The sequence below is a fragment of the Barbatula barbatula genome (assembly GCF_947034865.1).
Source record: "Barbatula barbatula genome assembly, chromosome: 10".
In the NCBI taxonomy this organism is placed as follows: Eukaryota; Metazoa; Chordata; class Actinopteri; order Cypriniformes; family Nemacheilidae; genus Barbatula; species Barbatula barbatula.
In genome coordinates, this window is record NC_136773.1 from 20008712 (window position 1) to 20033341 (window position 24630).

At 39.4% G+C, this 24630-nt stretch overlaps 2 protein-coding genes across 4 annotated transcripts in view; one reads left to right on the forward strand and one right to left on the reverse strand.

Annotated features, from left to right (window-relative positions):
* The window catches only part of tbxas1 (thromboxane A synthase 1 (platelet)), a 46791-nt gene extending 46271 nt beyond the window's left edge, over nt 1–520 (reverse strand). Inside the window, exon 1 of one of the 2 annotated variants that reach the window (XM_079465877.1) lies at nt 449–520. The gene's annotated coding sequence lies outside the window, so the exon portion shown is untranslated. The remainder of the gene's footprint in view (nt 1–448) is intronic. The other variant, XM_079465878.1, reaches the window with a different exon arrangement.
* Nucleotides 521–2060: 1540 nt separating this feature from the next.
* Nucleotides 2061–24630, forward strand: part of hipk2 (homeodomain interacting protein kinase 2) — a 77529-nt gene continuing 54959 nt past the window's right edge. The window contains exons 1-2 of one of the 2 annotated variants that reach the window (XM_079465527.1): nt 2061–2475; nt 21827–22970. In XM_079465527.1, the coding sequence (XP_079321653.1) occupies nt 2457–2475; nt 21827–22970 (1163 nt within the window). In that variant the 5' untranslated portion in view covers nt 2061–2456. The remainder of the gene's footprint in view (nt 2476–21826; nt 22971–24630) is intronic. The other variant, XM_079465528.1, reaches the window with a different exon arrangement.

Genomic DNA, 24630 nt, shown 5'->3' on the forward strand with positions numbered 1-24630 from the left:
CTCCATTATGTTGAATTTTAACCTGTTATTTATAATGTCGCAATAATGAAAGATAAATGTTTAACAGATAACACTAAGCATACAGCAAAAAGTGAGTTTAGACAAATATCACGTGCTTTATTTTTTATAAATGAATGCACAAATAAATATCAGTGAATTAGAGTGAAATAAAAGAGACGCGTTACTTTAGTGACACGTTTTCATTTGCATATTTTGAGTCAAATAAACAGATTCAATCATTTGATGCGATGTTATGTCACCGACAAGAAATCTCGTTTAAAAGTAGTCAAGGTTGTGTAGTCTGCCTCTTTTGTTTCGTAACTTGCGTATCTGACTAAGCACTGATCGTGTACTCGTGAAATAATGCTTCCGCTTGTTTATGAGATGTTAAAGCGTCAAATGTTTATTAGCTGATGATGATAGGAAACGATATAAACACCGCGCTTACCTCTTGTATGAAATCAGACCCTTGCGACAACAGATACCGTGGCGTTTTTGGGACATGTAGTTTCTATGTGTCAAGTAGAACTACAATTTTCACGCAAAGGCTTGTGGCTCTTGTAGTAGTGTTCTGTTCTGTTCTGTTCTGTTCTGGTATTGTATTGTATTGTATTGTATTGTATTGTATTGTATTGATTACATTTTATGTATTTATTATATTTTATGTATATATTATATTTTATGTATATATTATATTATGTATTATATTATATTATATTTTATATATTATATTATATTTTATATATTATATTATATTTTATATATTATATTATATTTTATATATTATATTATATTTTATAATATACAATGAAAATTATTTTAACACAAAAAAAATAGGCATATTCTCTCATTTGTACAGTTTCTCATTTGACGGTGAACAATCGATTTGAGTCTTTTCACTTGTATGTTTGGCCTGCATTGTTTGGGTAAACCCGAATGACTAGATGACAGATTATTATAAATCTCTGTCATCCGATTCTGATGGACCTCATTCTGTAATAATTCAGTGAACAGACATGATGAAAATAAAAACAAATTGTAACTTACATAGATTATAGAAATCATACAGTTCCGTTATTTCATTTAGGCTATTGCTTTAAAAAAAAATTACAAAATTGTGCAGCCTTGCTGAAATTAGATAAGGTATGACCACAAAACACATTTGAATGAAAATGGCACAAAGATTCTGGTAACATTTTACATTAAGGTACCTTTTATAAAGCATTTATAAATGTGTTCATTGATGATTAGTAAGGCATTTACAAATGCATTATGGAGCAGTTATAACTGCTACGAAATAGCTGCCAAATAGTGAGCCATCTTTAACTCACACGTTATAAATGCTTAATGAATGTATTTATTCATTATGTATTTGAGTCGAAAGCAGATCCGTTGTCTTGATGTAGTTTGCAATATAGGCTATCAGACTGGACACTATAGGATGTTATGTTGTTTTCTTATACCTGCTCACTATTTGGCAGGCATTTCGTTAGAATCCCCCTTTTTATCCATGCCGTTATAACTGCTTTATAATGCAATTTGTAAATGACTCATTAATCATTAATGAACACATTGATAAATGCTTCACAAAGGATACCTTAATGTAAAGCGTTACCAATATTCTAAATGCTTGTTACTTAACACAGCTTAAAATATAGTTATTTTCACAGTAAAGTAATGTCAAAATGACATTGTATTAACATTATGATATCACCACCACTGTATCTCCCTATACTTGTGTTTTTTATGAATGATCAGCTGTAGCAGAAGGATTGCATGGGGTTCAACTAGTACTCAACAGCCCACCAGTAAAACCCAACACATTACTTATTATAAGTAATATACGATTAAAAAAGCCAAGTAGACCCAGGTGACGCAGAAATATTGAATAACATCTAAATACTTTTCTTAGCAGGGACAATATAACCATAGTACTGTAATAAAGGAACTATAATTATTGTACGCATAACATGTTTGCGTTTTTGAGGCTTGTTGTGGCGTCTGTTTAACTCGATTGCATCGACGTTTGATTGTCTGACCGGCTCATCGCGATCGATGATCTCGCGGCTCGATTATAACGCGAAGTCGCTCCGCTCTCTCGCTCGTTTTTCCCCATTGCAACTTTTGCAGGCACTCACTCCACACAGACATGATCGCCACCAGCTGAAGCCCAAGACCTGCAATTTGGCTCTTTCCAGGAGCCAAAACACCAACCCGGACCCGTGGAGTGAAGTTGCAGACATCCTCTTTTCATCACACCCCCTGGACCGATCATCAAACTGAAAATCTGGATGTGATTGTTTATATTTTCATCCTTTTCTCTCCCGGCGAACTGGGTTAGTAATGCAGGAGACGGCAGCGATTCTGTCCGCGGCTCAAGATGGCAGATTTTTATTGACTTCTGAACAGTGCTGTCGCTTCATTTTTTGCCATGAATAACAGGAATTCTTGCACCGATGGCCCCTGTATACGAAGGTAAGACCTTCAACCCTCACGGCTGTAAAATGAATGACAAACCTGCGCATGATTAAGAAACATTATTCACTCTCTCCGCAGAGGGACCATCGGAGGTTCATTGCACGTATATAATTATTATTATTAGATTAAATATGCGTTCAATTAGTGTTTATTTATATTGACTCGATCTTGGCTGGATCTGTTCGTTAGTTGTTGAATTCGCCCTGTTATGCTGTGAATAGTGACTGTATTTGAAACCACGAACCTGATCGCGTAATGCTGTCTCTCCCATAATGTTAATTCTGTCATAAGCCTTCACGGTGGTATCTCAAATTCTCTCTTGTTATAGTTAAAACGCATTTGCAAAGAGAGAAAAGTGCACATAAAACATGCAGACAGGTATATACACAGCAGTTATTATCGTAAAATGATAAGTTAGTTTTTAGATTTGCAATCACTGTCTTGTTGTTGTCTAAAGGTATTGCAAAGTCTATATGTTGTCATGTTTGCTGTTATTATGCTAAACTAATGATAGCGGTGTGGTTCATACACTGCAGTAATAAGGCGACTGATGCAGAAAATAACACATTGTGCAACGTTCCTCTATAGCAAAGTTTGGACTTTTATTTGCTTTGTGGGATTGATGCTGGGTGCGCGAGGTTAATGTGATGCATCCACAAATACCTGTTTTCGTTTTTTTCTTGAGTCACTTGAGGTTGTATATGAAAGCATGAGCTGCTTACCTAGACTGTATTTTTGGACATAGGTGCTCGGTGGCTGATGTCGTTAATTATAGTCTTTGTAGGTACCTCCTGTGGTTTGCTGTTGCTCAAATTGGCTTTAGATTATAATTTGCACAAAAACGTCCGACGTGGTGTATGAAAGTCCACATGCTTATTCTCCGTGTTATAGCGAATGTGGCTTGTCTCTGAAATAAGTTATTATAAAGGACAGATGATGCGTAAATAATTTCGTTATGGTTTTTCTGGCATTATTTAATCTTATTTCTGATTGATTAGCTTTGCACCCTCTACTGGCCATTAAGCAACGGCACCCTTGTTTGTTCTGCCATTTATATAAGAATATCCTTGCATGATGAACTGGTTAAAACATGTGGCAAACTTTTTCTTAACAACTTTCACAGATGCTGTTACAGGATTTATACATACTGTAATGTATGCACGATTGCATAGATACATATTTTAGTCTTCCGTGAAACTAGACCCACGAGGGTCATCTTGTGGGACATCCGAAGTCTCTTGAGACTTGGTTCAGCCATCATTACACTCTGAAGACTTGGTTTGGCTGTTGTGTAAACAGCATCTCCTAAGGGGTTTGGGTGGATGGGGGTATGCTGTTTGACAGTGCCTTGTGATCACAAACCAAATCTTCATAGGTAGTTTAAGAAACAAATAGCAGGACGTTCATCTCATTATGCAGTCCAATGGTGACACAAACAAGACATGCAACAATGTTTATGAATATTCTTCCTGCTGTTTTATGGATGCTATGAATTTGCACATAGAACATACATCTCGTATTGTTGAACAATCATTTTTTTGTAGTTTTTCTGTGTTTTTATAGTTTCCGCAATCAGTTCTTCTTGAACGCACATCAAAACCTGATTAAAGCTTCCGAGTAGGTTCTATGACTGACGGCCAAGCATTTATTTGTTGACTCCCCTGCTCATCGCATGCTTATGCGTGTATCGTGTAGTTAAGCCTAATGTGCGCTGTGTTTGGTTCTTTTCAAAACCAGGCGTAAAAGACCTTTCAGTTTGTGAATAAATATCTCTTACAGCTCCAGTTTGGGGTACAGACTGTCCATGGATATGTTTGTAAAGCCAACCATTCTATAGTGAGAGCTCTTTGTTGTTGCCTTTTCCCCAGCACTGATGTGTCTTTGTGGAGTGTCGTGCCGACCCAGCTCTGGCCCGGTCCCGTACGGAAGAATAATCTGGGTCCAGAGGAGTCTTGGCACCTGGCCTCGTAACCCACACTGACATGTTGATAAATGCTTTATGTGAGGACCAGGACCCGGCTGAAATACCCTTAGCTTTTATATTATTTGGTGGGATTCATATTTGTGGGATTTTTGCCACATGATTTAGTTATCGAAATGTATTTTCAAGATAGTCAGTTAGATTCAACGGGATTCAGTTAAACAGTTTTTGTCATTTGGCAACTCCGTCCTAAATGTCCATTTCTGTTTTGGCGTAGTTGATTGATGTGTCCCTTACTGATCTTAACCCAGACCCAGCATCCAAGGTCATTGCCAGTCCAGCATGGCAGAGAATTGCAGGAAAATCTATAAATTTTGAGGTCATTAGCCCTGACTGACTTTGCATTGTTGCCCCCTCGGCTGAAAGGAAATGCTTCTTTGAAAGCGCTCGGAGGCATTGTCACGCCAGTCTCTGTTTGGCGAACCCCGCAAATGCTTGATTTTCTTTGCAATCTATAATTGACAGCGACTCTGCCCATGTCATTGGTCACTTCCTGAAAGAGAAGTTTCCAGTCCATTATTCTCAGAAGCCCTTAAAGGAATTTTTGCTTGACCATGGGTCAATGAATGAACCGCAGCCCCTCAGAACGTTATTATTCTGTCCACGTCTTATGCTCTTTTGAAGCCTAAGGGACATTTGAGCTCGCAGAACTTCATTGAGGGAAATCGCTCTCAGGTGTGCTTGTGATGCCCATGGGAGCTGAATTGTGGGATATGGGGGTGGGTTAGATAATGGATTCTGTCCTACTGACAGAAACCAAAAGTGGAAGGACTGTGCCCTGTGTTATTGACTTCTGTTCTGCTCCGTACCTCCTGTGCATTGCGGCTCGTGACCTACAGGATGGGATTTTATTATGCGTTTGTAATTCTCCCGTATGCCTCGCTCGGAGCTCAATGTTGACTTGCCTAATCATTTGTTATGTAACTTTAGTTCCCAGCTTAAATGACCAATTTGCTGTTCTCTGTTTGTCTTGTCTACGTAGTGGTACAAATTCCTAGGCCGCTATGAGGGAGAGAGAGATGTCTATAATGTAAGCTCAAGATCTTTCACCACTTGCACTGTGTTGAGGTAGATGAGTCTTGCAGGAATACAGCTGCAAGCCGCTTTGTTTATTTCACGGTGCGGCCGACAGATGCGATGCAGCACCAAGGGCATTTTTTCGACAAGGCTGGGTGTCATACCTTACTACACCCACCAGTACCCTGCAGCATTCTGGGATATGTGGCTTGTTTAGTCTGTAAACAAAAGGTTTTGCATTTAGTTGCCAGGTTGTGTCAACATACGGTCACTTAGCGGGGTAAATAAGCAGCAATGAAAATGCAAAAAGGAAACTCAGCAATTGGATAATGGAAGCTAGGTTTTTTCCGAAACAGGTCTGTTTTTGACCCGTTCCGCTGGTGGATGTGCTTTTTCTTACAGGGTGGGGGTCCAACTGGCATGTTTCCTTTGATCAGATATGAGGGGATCAGTTCACACCGGGGTCTCTCCCGGGTGCATTCTTCCACCAACAAAGGGAAATGAAAGGGGGGCTTTTTTCATCGTGGCTGGATTTGCTGTGCTGTGTAATCACATGGCAATTACTCCTTCGTGAAGGACACCATTCATTTCGCCTTCACACCTATGGTTACAGGCACCAGGGTTCATATCACCAGCCACTGACTGATGGAATTCGGCTGCTGTTGTGCCGTGCTGCTCATTCATATATCTCGTGGTTACAGCTATTAATTCTAGTAAAACACATTAGTGCTGTGGAGATGAATTGACTGGTGACTTGGGTTGGTAATCGAGAATGTCTTCTTTTTAGAACTGTTTAAAAAAGATAACAGGAACGAATGCAGCATGTCGGTCAAAGTCGCCGTTTATCTTTTATAAATAAACGTTTTTACTGAATCGTCAAAACGACTCACAAATTAGTCACGACTCACAAATGATGTCTGAGCTCACCATTAGAGAACAAACACATGACTCACTATAACTATCAGTGTAGTTAAAGTTACACATTACACATTTGAGCAGTATTGTCTGTAATTGTATTTAAATATAATAGATAGCACCAAAAGAGAATTGCCGGTCTGAGCAGAATTGTATTTAATATATAGACCGGTTTGCAAGATGTGAACAACACTGGTCTAGAAGCACTTCCTGTAATTTGTAAATTTGACAAGTCTAAAAGATGTTTGTTTCACATTTCAATTCAGTTCTAAATGTTATGTTGGTTGCGTTTCGTTCCAACGTTGTTGTAGTGTCAGAAGAGTGAAACAGGAAGTTCTTCTGGAGCAGTGTTTACGTCTTTCAAAATAGTGCATAAACATATACTGTATGATATGGTTACATTCTTTTGGATTCCCATTTCTATCGGCGGTTTGGAGATCTATTACGATTCGATTCAATACAATTTTATTTATATAGCACTTTTCACAATGTGCATTGTTCCAAAGCAGCTTTACAGGGGAGAAAAACTGAAAAACACAAAAAAGGTCAAACACAGCACAGTGGATGGTGTTTATAGAACAAGCAAGATCATTCTAGTAAATAATATCGAATGTCAGCAGTCTCCCGCTGGTTTATTCAGCATATTTGCATTAAGTGAATGCTTGGCTGAAAAGATGTGTCTTTAATCTAGATTTAAATTGGGCGCGTGTGTCTGATCCTCGAATAGTATTGGGAAGGCTATTCCAGAGTGTAGGTGCTACGTATGAGAATTTAGTTATTGTAGGTGTTATCAAAAGTCTGGAGTTTTGAGATCCTAGAGAGCGTGATGGGTTGTAGTGTGAAATAAGCTCTTTTATGTAGGTAGGGGCACTGTTATGTAGGTATTTCGCACCCAACATACTTCAAAAATGAATAATTCAAAAATTCTGAACATTTATTGAACAACCTTCCCCCGCATTGATTTCCATTGTCTGGACCCCAAACCAGACATTTTTCAAAATATCTTCTTTTGTGTTCCACAGAAGAAATAGTCCTGAGAGTGAATAAGTGACAATTTTCCGTTTTTGTTGAACTATGCCTTTAAGTTGAAAGTACGTAAAGATGGTACGCAGTTTTTCCATCTGAAGGTTGTGTTTGTGTGCATGAGCATACATGGATAAATTAGCTCACTGTTTATTTATTGGTCTTTCGGTAAGCTCTTCCCTTCCCTGCTCTGCTCATGCCAGCCTGTTGAAAGCACGTTGTTTACGCCCTATATAATCCAATTGTTGTCTAGAAACCCCAATGACTTTGCCCATTTGGCATGGCTATGCCTAGCTAAGCCTGGCCTGCTTTGTTGTGCTGTAGTTTCACAATTTGATGTGATGGTTTAGCTTTGTACAGAACCATAAATTACTGCGACATAAACAAAGCATGGAGATGACGCCTCTTTAAGGTGTTATAGATTTTATATACTGTAGATCATTGGTCCTGCTTTTGCATGGACAGTTAAAGTGATAGTTATCACAAAAATGAGAATTGTTTCATCATTTAATCGCCCTCTTGTCATTTCAAACCTGTATGGCTTTCTTTATTCAACAGAACACCCAAAACATGTATTTTGAAGAATGTGGTTTACCGTCACCCATTCACTGGCATTGGTTTTGTGTCAATGCAATAGAAGTGAATGGGTGCTGCTTCTGTTCGGTTACCAACTTTCTTCAAATACATTTTTTTGTGTTTTGCAGAAGAAAGAAAGTCATACAGGTTTGAAATGACACGTGGCTTATGATGACAGATTTTTCATTTTTGAGTGAACTATCACTTTGAGACGTTCCTACCAACTTATATGTTTATAACTAATATGTTTGTTGTATATGAATGACAGTTGGTGAGAGCTGTCGTGATCTTATGTGGCAATGCAGGATATTGTCAGAGGAACAGAGTAGGAGGAACAGCTTTGAGTGTGTGCGGAGAGACAAAAGTTAGCCTTATCGTCAATGGCTTCACTGCAATCGCTGTCATCGCAAAGCTTTTCATTGGCCGTTCCCCACCTTCTCGTTCTCACATTTTTGTGTGCCTCGTATGCTAAAAGCGCAGAACGGGCCGCAGGTAAATTTCTCTCTATCCACACAATGACTGCGTGGCCGACTGTGGGCTCTTCACAGATGGCTGCAGGTACCGTGACACGCTTGGCTGATAACCAAAGGACTTCAAAGCCCCAGACAGCCAGAACAGATCAGAGTGAGTCTGCCCCATTTTTGATGTGCGCCTGGAGGAGAGAGAGAAAGGGACACTGGCGCCCCGACAGACCAGAGCGCTCTTAAGAGCCCGAGATGAGCGGACCCATTGCCCCTTAATGAGCTCTGCACGAAAACCCATCACGCTCAGACACACACAGGTCCTCTCTAGTCAACCCACCATAGCTCTCTGTCAAGTTTGAGCTATTTTAAAATAAAATCTTACATTGTGATTAATCTCGTCATTCGGTTATCGCATTAACACACTTTTAATTTGCTAATAGGTGACATTTTAGATAATGAGCTCTGTTACTTTGTGTGACAGAGAGAGAGAGAAACGCGCACACACACATGTTGGTTTTCAGAAATCACAAAATAAAACGTGTAGCTTCGCATTAAATAACAGATTAAAAAGTCCAATTAAGTTTCAAATAAAACAATTAACAGTATTAAATATTGAATCAATCGCTTGTGTTAATAGGGTAACTGTGACAGCCCTACTGATAATGTAATAAATCTTAGCCTTCTTCCATTCTATAGATATTTTTAAACTGTGGTTATTAGAGACTGAGAACATGAGGGATATGCTTCGGGTCTCTGGTGCGTTAAGTAGGCTATGGATTTTACTCCATACGCTCTCTCTGACCGCACTCTGAACCGACCTATCGCTCAACACGCACTCGAGAGAGAGGCATCCGGGGAAAGGGAGGGTGTTGATAGATTCGGTATCTTCCATTCTTCCATCCTCTCTTCTGCTGGGGTGCAACCTACAGGGCCCATATCTTGGAGGTTAATAATTGAAAGGGTGCTGGTGGGTTGTTGGCAGGGTGTAGTTGTGCGTAGGCTGTAACCTTTGTGTGTGTGAGAAGCCCTGAGTCAAGATCAATGACACACACAGTCCTGCCTTCCCCTCTGCGTATCCCATAAGTCTCAGTGCCTAGAAAATCTCTCTCTCTCTCTTTCTGGCTCCGTCTCTGTCTCTAAGAAAGGCCAAACGCTGACCTTTCGCTATGAAAGCATGGCCTTTGCCGTTTCAGGGATTGTTGTTTTTGCCTTGCAAACTTTATGACTGCAAACAAGAGACATCGCAGGCTCTAGGGAGAGGTCAAGGGTTTCGAGCCGATGGATCTGTATGTGACCGAAATCTGCTCCTGCTTGTGTTGTCATTCTTGAAGGTTGATACAACTTTTATATGTGTGTAGACTTTGTTCCCTCATGGGCTCTGGATCCTGTGTTTATACAAGGCAAGACTTTCATGTGCCTTGCTGCGTGTTGTCTTTGGTGGCACGGACAGACTGACTGACTTAAAGCATTTCTGTTTGAGGATCGGACACCATCGTGCCTCAATCTCTGAATGTCTTTGGTATAGCGCTGTGGGACGTTATAACTCTAAATCAGCTCTCAATGAGATTTCGAGACGACTTAAGTTGCCTCTATAATGTATATTTGTTCAGTTTTTGCCTGCAGAAACTAAGAATGTCAGTCACATGTTTTCTGTCATGTTTATCGAGGGACCTTAAAGGACCAAAGCACTTCCGACTCCGCTCTGTGAGATGTGAGAAATGGATCTTCTCGGGGGTAGCAGGTTAAAGGGATAGTTCACCCAAAAATGAAATGAATTCATCCTTTACTGATCCTTATGTCATTTTAAGCTTGAATGGCTCGCTCTCTTTTCTGCAGAACACAAAGGAAGATATTTTAAAGAAGGTTGGAAAATATATTTTGTGTTCCACAGAAGAAAGAGTCAAATACACGTTTTAATAAAATGATGACAGAATTTTTATTTTTGGGTGAACTGTCTCTTTAAGGTGGAGTGTGTTGTTGGGGCAGTTTGGCACCGCGCTCTGAAATGTCTCATGTGGCTGACACTGCTAAAGCCATGCGCCTGAACTCATTTGAGAGGCAGGGATACACATCCAGACCCAAACGCGCACACACAATAACATGATGCTGAAGAGAAAGCAGAGGATGGTTGGCTTGACTGCTTATCACCATCGGACACATGGACAGTCTGTGTGTGTGTGTGTGTGTGTGTCAGTCAGGCCTTCACTGGTGTCATTGGTGAATTTCTGCTATCGCCCTGCTTACCGCCAACCAGCCAGAACCTTTAAACAAACAAATTTTGGAAACACTTCTTCGTGGATTACCATTGGCTCCCTGCAAGAGTGATCTAGTCCGACTGGTTCCTTACTGTGATCTGATCTAGAGAGACGCCCGTGCTCAGATCTCTTTAAATGTGTATTTGTAAATGTGCCTGGTTGTCTATTTGAGCATCTCAGATGGTTGCGTGCCCGTGTGTTTGCCAGAGCATGAAGCGACCAATGTGGCCTGTCATGGTTACAGTATGCATATAAGTGTTAATGGATTCCGCCGCCACCCAAATAATGCATCCTGTCTGCCACATAGGAAAATATGACACACAACTATTTTTCTGTAGCCTTGGGGCTCTGTGTTCTCATATTTTAAATTCAAATTTTCTGGAGTAAAGCATAAACATGATACAGAGGTAAACAATTTATTCCCGTGTGGAAAAATTGTGACACATTAGAAGTATACTTCATATATAAAGTACCTACAGATTCCAGTTCACCTAAAAAGGAAAGATTCTTTAATAATTGTTTCATTCACATGCTGTTCAAAACCGGTATAACTTTCTTGCTTATGCAGAACACAGAAAAGATAGTTTGAAGAACAATGGTAACCAAACAACATTGGCCCCACAGAAGAATCATGTACAGTTTTTGTAAGAAAGGACTTTTAATAAATGATGACAGTATTTTTGTAAACTACCCCTTAAGAGATCAAGTGGGGTTAACCAAAGATAACCATTGAAATCATTGATCAGTTCTAGTCATGTGCGTGATGTGAGAGACTTTGTCCTGCCATTTAAAAGAACTTGTTTTCAAACTCTGGGTGTGTTCCTATAGCTTCTTAGAATTTACGGGTAATACGTAGAGATTGAACCACATGCAGTATTGATGTTTCGAGATAGAGAAGGTTTAGCTGCTTATATCATATTTATCACAATATTGTTTATTAAACATATTCCTTGAATATAGGAGTTCTTAGCATACATTACGAAAGTATAAACATCTTTTCTAAATGTACATTTTATACATTGTTTTCTTTAAATCCTGGAAGACAGAAAAGTTTCTTAGTTTAGCTTTTATTTACAGGTAGTAAAGAAAAAGCTCATTGGCGTTTATCATTTAATTTGTCTTTCATAAAGGTCATGAAGGGAATGAAATTGATGTCCTGTAGAAAGTCATTCATCATATTAAAGCCAAAACCAATTAATCCTCCAAGACAGCCTCTGATGGAGTCACGGATTACATTATTTTCGAACTTATTGTTGTGAGCTATGTATGTGTTACATGTTCCTGTTTTGTTCTGTCCAGGCCTATAATTTCATTCGTGTCTCCCTAGAAAATATCAGCTACTTCTGCAATCTGATTACTCCTAGTTTATAGCTTTTGCTAAGGTATCAATATGTTGTATATACTGTACTGTGTTGTTAACTTATCACTACCTTCAGTGACTGGTGGGACGCCAACCTTTGTTTATAGATCTCTCAAAGCTTCTGCTCCAGATAACATTTTATGAACTTGCCATTTATTCAATTTTCTCCTCAATGGAACCAGAAACATAAAATTTAGCATTTTTGATTTCATGTTTCACTTTTGAACCTTATTTTACTGTATTATTTGATTTTTATTTAGTTCGATTTTTGTATGTTAATTTCAACAGTCCACATATAATCTATATCACAATTTTTCGCACCACTGTTGCTGGGCATATGCAATATCACACGACTTTACTACCTCTGTATCTCAGTAGTCAAAGACATCTGTTACGATTGACTAACCTTCACTAAGTTCACACTTGTCATTCATCAGGGCAGGTCGGGTTGCCAAACACTCGCTAGATGTTGAAATGTAAATTTTGTCGATGCTAACAATTTCGAACGATTTGTTTTTGCAGCATACCTTATAGAATACATAACTATTCCGGGTGTAAAATGAAATGAGCTTATGTAAATATTGGACTGCTGTATATTATTTGAAGTTTATCAGGTCAAAAGACAACGATCATCTTGTGGTACGTCACCTTTAAGAGCATTTTCCAGCATACATTTTTTTTCCGTAGGGTTATAGAGGTCAGTCCCACACAAACACACTCCCAGAGATATTTGTGCAGGAAGAAGCTCGAGTAATGTATCCCGTATTAGTCGTGTCTGTTTATCTCGGTGTGGTATTCTCCAGAACAGTCATTTGTGTAAAGATTATACTTCATGGAAAACACGAACTCTAACAGCAACTGACAGATGTTCTGAATTCTGGAAAATCACACGGTGTTAAAGGGATAGTTCACCAAAAATAATCCTGTAATCATTTACTCAGCCACTTCTTCAAAGGGAATAATATCAAAGCTTCTTTTTCCATCCTCATCCACTTTCATTTATTTATGCATATGGCAGACACTTTTATCCAAAGCGAATAACAGTGCATTCATTTTATCAGTATGCGTGCTCTTTGAGCTTCAAACCCATGACCTTTGTGCTGCTTAACATGATTCTCTACCTATAGAGATGTGTGGAAAAGGTTACCTTTACCTTTTTGGTGTCCAAGAAAAGAAATGACATCGTGTCATTTCTAATGATTTTGAGTAAATAATTACAATGATGCTAAACAGGTAAAACTTTCCTGAACTGTTTTTCACTTTGACTTCGGAGTTGTTTTGTCTGGATAAAGAATCATTTTAAGCAGTCGTTGCCAATATACGCCACATTTATCCGTGCCCTGAGCGCCACAACTGCAGGATGTTCTTTGCATATGTATGTGTGTTGTTTACACGTCACAGTGTGTGTGTATGAATCTCGTTTCGTCCGGCCCTGACTTGGCTCTGTGGTTAGACTCTGGCATGTTGCTCTGGTCTTGTTCTTTGATGTGCCAACAGTGCAGCAAAAACCTGCAAAACATATTTTTGCAAGCTCACCGACACACACATACGTACATAGAGACTAGTAAATTACTGTTGATTTGTTAAATTTACTCTGCAATATATATTTTAATTAAAGCGTGACGAATTGACCTAATTTCTTATTAGCAGTGCAGTTTTAGGAGGTTGGCTTCAGGGTGTATCGATACCAAGCTCTCTTTCACTGTAGCTGTCTGATAACAGGGCTGTACAAGCTGCTTCATTTCGGATACTTGCTTGTCCCTAAACGGCCCTCTTCTCAGTTTTAATGCTTTTGGTGTACAAACTGAGTTTGTCAGAACTCTTAAGTTTGAAGCTTAAAGTAGCTGTGAGGTCTTAAAGGAGATGTCTGTCAAGAAAATAATTGCATGCTTTTTTACAGTGAAAATATTCTTAAAACAAGACACATGACATTAGGTATCAAGTTGTGTTTTTGGAAACAATCTACCATATTCGGGGATGTATAATGTTTACAGATTTTAACTTAAAAATGACCGTTTACTTTTTTCACTGCTTTTAACAGTTTTAAACATGCTTATGTTTTAGACATAGACATACACAATCTTGCAGTAGTTGATGTCTCTAAAAACCACATTTAACCGCAATATTTTGCTTCTCATGTAAATGGGTAGTTGTCAAGTGAACCGTAAATGTGTCCAAAAAATTTAAAAATCTACAAATTGGTCCTCTGACCCTTATGGTTTTGTGGTCTCATTTGTATTCCTTTATAAAACTTTCTCATGGTTTCACATGGTGACACTTGCTGTAGTAACTATTTGTAAATGTATGTGGATGATTTCTCCATATGCCACAGAAGTGCCCTCTTAAACAAATGGTTTCACCTCTCTCAAACATACTTACAGCCTTATAAGCAGTCAATAACCGGCCTGCATGTGACAATGTTTGTTTGTCTTTAACTCTTTTAACTGCCTGCTGTCCGAGCTGCTGTGCCCGCTCGGTTCCACATCACCCAAAGGCACCAAATATCACACAATCACTGCACTGATGGGTCACGTTAGGGCCAAACGCCCGTGTGTGCACTGCTGTATTTATTCGTTCCCATCCATATGCATACACACTGGAGATAATGGGTTTTGCCCAGAGGTTGCTTTTTCACCAGACTTGATGGAGGTCGCTGATTTATTTCAGGTAATGTGTTAGAAGATCTATAAACGGAGCATTTGCAAGACACTGTAAGAATATAATGGGGAATGTAATTTCTGTAAATCTTCAGAAAGCCAAGATATACACCCGTGGAAAAAAATCCATTTCCAACACGATACTTGGTTTTTCTTGAGATGACTATTTATAGATACGTGTTTAGGTCAAATTATAATTTGTGTTTAATTCTGTGAACTACAAACAATATTTCTTCCAAATTTCAAATAGATATGTTGTATATGCATTAATTTGCAGAAAATAAAAGTAAAGAAACCGGTCAGAATAACAGAAAAGATGCCCTGTGTTTTTTCAGACCTCACATACTGCAAAGAAGTCACTTTTAAGCAAAGCAACATTAATATTTGAACATGCGTTTAGGAAAAGTTCAAAAAGTATTTCTTTATGTCATAACATTGTGACGTTTTTGTTATGGTTTTCATTTGTCTTGTCATGCTATCAGTCTTTTACATTGCTGTTTACAAACCTGAGGTTTGAATTTATCGAAATTCAACAGACGATGGACTGGAATGACCACAAAAGCCTGGTTGCAGGTTGGGTTTGACCAAGCAGAACATCATTTGAGATGTTGTTGAAATGAAATTGAGTTGTCAAATCACTCAGCGCTGTCTAGGAGAAACAACTGAAATGTTAAAGAGACTTCATCTGTGATCTTTTTCTTTCTCGTGGGCAGATCTCTGCTAACTGTTATCGAGCAGCCTGCGATTCACAAACAAGCCTAATAGTGCTCAGATAGTCAAACATTATCGCTAAGTGGTAATGCTTTATTTATGATGTGCTTGTGTGTCCGTGAGAGTCCGTAGCTGCCTCCGTTTTGTTCCATAAATAGGCTGGGATGTGATCTGTAAATGAGGACTGGGTGGTCAATAACCTGCAGTATACAATCTGCCTCTCTCTCTCTCTCTCTTTCTTTCTCTCACACTGGAGGTCTCATTGGTTGGAGGAGATGAGCAAGGCCAGTGTGCTCAATATGCAAACCAGAGAACACACAATAAACAGCCTAAGTAATGCTCCTGCGAGCTATGTGTCTTGTTTCCTGCTGGCATTATTCCTATCTTCACACACTGCATGAAATGTGGGCTGCCAGCCTCTCCGAGCTCTCTGAAGTGTGCTGGCCCTGCTCTGCTCTGGAGGTGAGAGATACACTGTGTTATGAATAGAGACAATAGCCAGAGGTTTCCTGCTTCTACTCTCCCAGGAACTACAGGAGGTTTTATTAGACGAGACAGACAGAAAGAAAGAGAAGTGGTGGATGAAGACTAGAAGGGGCTAAGGAGTGAGGGAGATATTTTTATGAATTTAGTTCATTCATATTTGTAATTATTGTATCATTTTAATAAGATTTCTTGCTTTATTTAAGTGCTTGAGCAAGCATAACAAATGCTGGGTTGTTTCAAACCATTGTTGGGTAAGGTAAAGGTGCAGTGTGTCATTTTTAGTAGTATCTATTTACAGAAATGCGATATAACACACATACGGTCTTCAGAGGTGTACAAAGACCTAGCGTTGTGTTTTTGAGCTATTTCTATCTACGTTCAACTCGGGTCCCCTTACATGGAATTCGCCATGTTTTTTCTACAGTAGCCCTAAACGGACAAACTGCTCTAAAGAGCGTGTTTCGTAAATACGTGATCTCCTTCAGCAAAGAAACGAAAATCTGACCACATCTTAGTTTTGTGTCAGCTGTCATAGTGCTTCGAAGGGGAGGGGTGAGGGGTGGAGAGAGTCATTGGTGGCAATTTAGCATGCCGCTAAATTTCATACACTGGACCTTTTAATGAACAAAACAAAAATAACATAATCGAATATAAAAACAAAACATTAATGTAATAAAACAACATAATAAAATGGTCATAATTGACCTGATCATGGGTTAAACAACCCAGCAGTTTGAGTTTGTTCATATTTAACTTGCCATTCATTTCACATTTTTACCAGCTGTGGACCAGATTTGATTTAGGTTGTAAGCAAACGACACCCAGCAAAAAAAACGATAACATTCTAGCAGTCACATCTTCTTTTCTGCAACTGTTGTTGTACATTTTGTCTTTCCAATGTCTTATTTTGCACTTTTATGTCTATTTTATTTTTTGAGCGCAGCTTCCAATGTTTTGGCGAAAAATAATATATGTATACAATTATTTGTCATGCCAATACAGCACATCTAAACCAAACAAAATATAACTGCTTGTAGACGGGAGAGAAGTGGACATGAAAGCAAAGGTCAGCCGAGAGTTTGTTTGATTACAAGAGGCTCGAGAGACGGCAGAGTGGATTGAGTGGCACAATAAATAGAGGATGGATGGAGTTGGAAAAGATCAGTCCAGGGCGGAAGAAACAGAAGAACGAGACCTGGAGAGATAACAAATCACTACATCGCATAGCAAGGCAGGTAATAGGGAGAGTAAACGACTTGAAAGAATAAAACAACAAAAATAGCATTTCGTTTTTTTGTAGAGCGAAATGGACAAAATAACGTTGGTGTTCTCTACTTCCATCCCCCCCTATGGTATGCTACAGCGGGCATTGCGCGGAGCCACAGGGGATAATGCTTTGTCTAGACAAGCGGAGGTCAATTCATTAACCACCCATTTCTTCCCTGGGTGATTTTTTACCCAAATGCCTTCGTCCTGGATCAAATGCAAGAGACAAAGCAAACCTCTGCGGGACGTGGTTTGGGTTTACCCCTAAACCAGACTGTAGTCGAGATTTGGTATGAATTAGGCTGAATGCAAATAATGCTATTTCATGGGCAATGTTTTGAAGATATTTTCCAAATGGTGAGGATGGTTATGTCAACCCACTCTAGTTTGTCTATGGAGGAATAATGATTAAGCTTCATTTTGTTCCACTTTACCTGCCTGTCCACTTTATGTGTATTATATTTTCATATCGTTTGATAAGACTGTAATTGTCATTTGTTTAAGGCATCGTTCACCTAAAAGTAAACCTTCTGCGATTATTTAATCACCTTCATGTCATTCAAAACCTGTATGACTGTGGAACACAAACAAACATCTCTGTGGTTTTGTATCCATACAATGGAAGTCAAGGGGGCCAATGTTGTTTGCTTACCACCTTTCTTCAACACATCTTCTTTCGTGTTCTGCAAAAGTCATACAAGTTAAAATGACACCAGGGTGAGTGAACGATGAAATCATTTTCATTTTGGGACAAACTATCCCTTTAACGCTAATATTATATTGTACAGTATTTAACTCCTCCAGCACTGGGAGATTAACCAACCTGAAATAAACTGACCAATAGGATTTCACTGTGCTGCTTGTAAAGGGCAGATAAATAAGCCTTTGGTATTTTCAGTGGCAGTGCATTAAACCAGCTCACTCTCTGTGAGGGATGCTGAAAGCTGGCTGGCGCTACCAAAAGCATCCCAGCTTAATAAATATTAAAACCAATGGACCAGGGTGCTTTTCTTCCCTTTGTTCAGTTTCTACGGTTAAGTTTCTGTGTGGTTTAAATGTGATATCAAAGCATTCCTAGAACAACAGAGAAACGCTGGTAGTCATCTAGTCCATAAACACATTTTGTAGTCTCATTGCAGAGCTGTGAAAGCCAATGCATTGTTGTGATATGCATTTGGCGATAACGTTCTGACCATTTGAACTTTGTTCTTTAAATCTCGTAACTGCATCTGTCTGTCTTGATCGAATATAAGCATGTCTCTGTTCAAATCAGGTTAGGATCTACACGTCTAGTCTGGTTTTTGTGAACTGTGATCAAAATGTGGAATTAAAGGTACTTGGCATCACCAGATTGAGTTAGAAGCCACAAAAACTAATTTAACGGAGTCACGATGACTAGATAGCGTTTTTTTGCACGGTGGTAATGTTAACGTGTCCGTGAGACTCGATCGTGTCTGCTGAGATGAATTCCAGGGATGTTTCATCTGATGGGAGATTTATTCTTTTTTAGGCCCGTCCCCACCTCTGACGCACACACACATACGTAGAGCCACAATGTACAAATTATTTTTAGTGTAAAGACCTGGCAAAGGAAAGCGTAATCCAAGGAGTGACATCTGGCCTAGTAGTTTATGGGATTACCAGTAGGGCCCTTGCTCTTAATAGCACAGACGGATGTGCTACATTACTCGATCTATCAACATATTGCGATCTATAGCACACAAATTAAAATGTAAACGCTATAGTATATATTGTTGGCTTGGTATATTTTGTGATATTGATAATAAAGGATCTACAGGATATGCGACCTGGTTTTAAGATCTAGATTATATACCGTATATTAAATGTGATGTAGGTTGCTGGAGTGTATGCAATCAACCTTATAAACTGTATAGAATACAGAGTCAATAAACCGTAGACTGTCAGGCCTGTGTTTTATATGAAATTAAATACTTTATCATCTTTCAGACTTGAAACGATCCCCGAGACTTGGAGCTAAAACCAGATGACCACGGAAATGATGAACTTTGTCAAATTTAAGAGGAAAGTGGATGGAGAGGAAGCTTATTTTGAAAGCGTAACGATCACGACTCATAATAATGATAAAGTGTTCGTGCTAAGTTTCCTTCCCCTGTTTCCTGTCTTGAGAATATTGTTGCGTCAAGGCATTTCTCAAAGCGAGCAAGATTCATTATGTTCTTGTAAAACGAGACCATGTAGGAAAAAGTCATTTATTCTTATGGTGATTCATTTTGTATGGAAAACATCATAGGAGATCCATTATATATTTAATGTCTTCTGTGAAGGAATGGAGATATTCAAGATGGCTTTAATCACGTTATTGAGTCGTATAGTAATGGCTCATACAAAAACCGTCAATTTACTAACCCTCACGTCTTTACAGAGCTCCACATGATTTGTTTTTAGAGCACAATGAAGAATTCTTACTATTAACAACTGTTAACCGAAAAAGGAATCATAAGGTGGATCATGTACTGTATGTCATCTCAAGCAATATGATTCCTAAATTGAATTGTTTGTCTTAACAATCTCATTGTCACATTGTGACAAACTGTCACATCATCTCAGGTCATGACACACATCTATGGAAAGTAAGATTAGCTCTTTATTTTTTTACTAATGTAGGCTATTATTATGCAGCTCTTATTATCCAGAAAATAAGAGCTCCTTGTGGGTATTAATTACTTTTATGATACATTTTTAATAAGTAATTTCTGGGTGTACTATTCACTCAATGACTAAGATGTTGTTTTTAACCTCTCAGTTGGGCTATTTTTAATTGGCCATTTTTAATAACCATTTTGGATCGAGTCAGTGAATCTTCATGTCAGTCTCTTTAAAGGGGATGTGATGGGGTTTGAAGCACTGCCTGTTTATTTGTGCCCCAGAGATCATAAAAATCTTTCCTTCATGCTGACAGCAGAATATCATAATTGTGACGTGCCGGCGCAGGAATGCAATAAAAGAATTGCACATTACAATAGCATTTGTGTCTGACGGTGTGAGCCGATGGCATGAAATGCACGCCGAAGGAGCCTTTCATTTCCTTGCATGCTTATTCAGGCCACTTCGGAAGTTCTGTAAATAGTGTATTACAGCTTCCTCTGCATGTAAACATCTCTGTACTGTAGTCATTATTTTAGCAATACTTGCCTGCTTGCGAGGGCTATTTCTAGGCGCTGTTCCCTTGGAGAAGTATCGCCTCTTCTGTAGAGAGAGATTTCCCTGAAGCCCCCGTTTCTCCCCTCGGTCCTGTTTGTGTTTTTCGTTTTGAGGATCTGAAGTCAAAATGTTGTCAAGACTTTTTGTTTTTGAATGCTTCTGGAAGAGTGATGTGCATCTATTTGAGGTTAATTATGCAAAATGTTGCATGCATGCAACTACTTAAATTTTTTCGGAAATTGTGATCATTCCTTTAGGCTCACGCAATGTTCTATGGTTTTGGGGTTGACGTGTACTCGGTGTCTTTTTGGTGGAGCTCATATGGCACAGTGGTTGTTTTATTTTTTACAGAAATCCTGGGGGAATGGTAAAGAATGAGTGTTTTCTCTACATATATTAATATTATACATTCAGCTCTTTAACTTCAGTTTTCCACTGTGTAAAGAGGGGATGTTATAGTCAGATATTGTAAGAATTCGGCTTATCACACTTTTATTATGTGAACACACATACTTACCATTCACTCGTGAAGAGGTGTTTGTTTTTCAAACTTTTCTGTGAAAACACAGCGTGCTGTACTTTAATGACACGAAGGAATTTTTCGTATTGTTTTTTTTAGCGGTTTTCCCTGCATTTTTAATTTTGCACTGCATTCTGTTGTGTTTTAGGGTTAGTCAATAATGTCCTGGCAGAAAATGACCAGTACGTTTTCAGTTTTCATTCTTTTTCAACCACAACCCTTATCACTACAATCACTATTTGTTTCATTCTAGGAACTTGGGACAACAATTCTTCCAAATTACAAATTAAAATAATGTTTTTATTTGCAGAAAATTAAAATAACAATAATATTCAATGTTTGCAGATCTTGAATACTGCAAAAACATATTCATATTCATGTTTTAACAACACATTATCTATTTGCGTTGTTTTAATATCAATTGGAGTATCAGTTAAACAATGAATATAGGATGGACTAAGCCTGATTTCTTCTCATTCTCTCAGTCTTTCACATTGCTGTTGGGTGACTGACTGTCATTCCTGAGGCTTGTTTCTGTTGAAATTTCACAATTGTCACAATACATGAAGAATTGCTGACTAATTGTAAAACTGGAGTGGTCTCACGGCTGTACATTTATATAACATCTATTTATTTATTTTTATCACATGTATGTAGTTCATGTTGAAATATTCATAAATACATAAAGGTAAATCAGTCCAGGTGCTGCCCTGAAGCAGATTGTCAACATTAGTTTCAAGTCTGAGCGATGATAGCGAAAGCATGCAATCTATTTGTTCAACGGCTATTTTATAAGTTAGCATCTGCACTCTGAATCTATTAAACTTGCCTGCTGTGACCTGTAGGATTTTTATTTAAAGCTTATACTCAAGTTTCAGTGCTGGTCTCACATTCCCTCCTCTCTCTCTCTCCCCCCCCTCCCTCTCTTTTTCAGGTATGGCCTCGCAAGTGCAAGTCTTCTCCCCTCACACTCTTCAGACAAGTGCTTTCTTTAGCGTGAAGAAACTGAAGGTGGAGCAGAGTTGCAACTGGGATATGACGGGGTACGGCACGCACAGCAAGGTCTATAGTCAGAACAGCAAGCAGAGTGTCTCAGTCGCCCCAGTGGGCATCAACGGCGCCAGTCTCCAGGTCTCCAACTCTTCCCTGTCCTACGAACAGGCACTCCTCCTCCCAGCCGGTTCAGGGCACATCGTGGTGGCCTCGGCCAGCAGTACGTCAGGGGCGGTGGGTCAACTTTTGGGCAGCACAGGAAGTAACAGGAGCGGCAGCGGAGGGCACAACCTGACGCGCCGCAGCACAGTCAGTCTGCTGGACACGTACCAGCGATGCGGGCTTAAGCGCAAAAGTGAGGAGCTTGACAACAACAACAACGGAAGCAGAAGCAGCGTGCACGTGGTTGAGGAGCAGCAACCGCCCGCACCCATGATCCAGAACAACGCTCAGAGCGGGGCCACCGCCACCACAGCGACCGTGTCCACAACAGTGGCGTCCAAGAACAGCGGAGCCAACAGCGAGGGCGACTACCAGCTCTTGCAGCACGAGGTGCTTTGCTCCATGACCAACACCTATGAGGTACTGGAGTTCTTGGGTCGAGGTACGTTCGGACAGGTGGTGAAGTGTTGGAAACGTGGCACCAGCGAGATCGTGGCCATCAAGATCCTAAAGAATCATCCGTCGTATGCGCGGCAAGGACAGATCGAAGTGAGCATACTGGCGCGGCTGAGCACGGAGAGTGCCGACGACTACAACTTTGTTAGGGCGTATGAGTGCTTCCAGCACAAGAACCACACGTGCCTGGTTTTTGAGATGTTGGAGCGGAACCTGTACGACTTTCTCAAGCAGAACAAATTCAGTCCGTTGCCGCTCAAGTACATCCGACCAATCCTGCAGCAGGTGGCTACCGCACTTATGAAGCTGAAGAGCCTTGGACTGATCCACGCCGACCTCAAGCCGGAGAACATCATGTTGGTGGACCCATCTCGCCAGCCCTACAGGGTCAAAGTCATTGACTTTGGCTCTGCCAGTCATGTCTCCAAAGCCGTGTGCTCTACCTACCTGCAGTCGAGATATTACAGGTAGGAAAAATAAATGTCACCCTGTCTTCCCAGAATTGCTTTGACTGTAATGTTTTCTGTCAAGGAATATCTTTCGATTTGTAGAACATTCATTTTTTTATTCTAGGTGGTGTGTAGTAAGAAACCCCAGAAGGTCTTTCATTTGTGTTCTAAGGAGTTTTGAAGATTAAAATAGCTTGTGTGGTGTGTTTAACAACGTTGTATATCTGGTAGCACCTTTGAGATTTGCAATGGAGATATTCTCTTTCTGATTTCTGAGAAAAGCTAATTTTGCTCAACAAATGCATGCAAGGAGTTTACTGTAAACAATGAGCCAGTTGCATCCCCCCACTAAATCCTGCATACTCATCACTTTTTATCATCTCCCGGGGGATGAAGATATGGGGTCAGCGTAAATTCTCCGGCTGTGCTTCCTTGTAATCCATACCAGCATGCCAACATTGGAAACAGATGTCTCATTGAACAAGCAGCCTATTTTTTCCAGTCAAATTTTTAAATTACCTGTATATCACCATGTTTGGGTTTCGTTTTGTGTAGACGTAGACCCGGTTCACAAAGAAGCTTGATCTCTGTTGGGTTGTCGTGTTGTAAACTCAGGGCGGCTTAGGTTAGGTGTATGACCACACAGCAACCATGAGGGAAATTAACTTCATGGAATGAGTCAGTCCAAGTGCTGCCAGATGTGCTGTACAAAGATGTTACTTTTAGGTGCCACCGGCATCGTTGCTGAACGAGGGCGGGTATCTTTCGGGCTATCGTTTTGACTGTTCGGGATAATTGCTGTAGTGAGTGGAAACTTTTAACAAGTGTGTTGACCGTTTGGATCTTTCAGATTGTGCCGGGGGTAATCGGTTTAAATGTAGGAAATGATCTGAGATCAAACAGGTTAAATATAACAGGACAACAAGGTCGCTGTAAAGTTGTGTTTAATGAATGCTCTGTCCCTGATTGGTCAAGAAGATTTGCAACAGGATGGATAAGTAATCTGCTGCAGTTTTCACAATTGACATCTTTCAAACTTAATGAAACATTTAGGCATTGATCTGATCCAAATATTTTTAAAGGGATAGTTCACCCAAAAATGAAAGTTCTGTCATGAATTACTCACCCTCAAGTTGATCCAAAGCTGTATACATTTCTTTGTTTGGTAGAAGACAAAGAAAGAATGTAAGCAGCTGATGTCTGGGGTACCATTGGGGCAGAAATAATTTTTGCATGATTTCTTTTGTTCTGTTGAACACAAAATAAAATATTTGAAGAATTTAGGAGAACAAACATCTCTGGGGCACCTGTAACAACTATTTTAATGGTAGTCAATGGTCCCCCACAAATCTCAGTTGCATTCTTCCAATTATCTTTCTTTATGTTCAACAGAGCAAACACATTTATACAGTAAGTAAGTAATAGCAGAAGTTACATTTTTGGGTGAACTATCCCTTTAAGTTCAAGAGAAACGTTTCAGTTAAGTGATCCTAAACATTTGAACAGTTTTGTATAAAAATGCTAAAAACTGCATTTTCTTATAGAATATATTACTAATAATATATCAATAAAAAAGACCATGAGATGGGCATTCATTCAATTTCTCTTTTAAGTTGAAGTACATTTACAGAGCTAATAACAGTGTGAGATGGGATACTTGTCCTTGGGAGTCCATGCA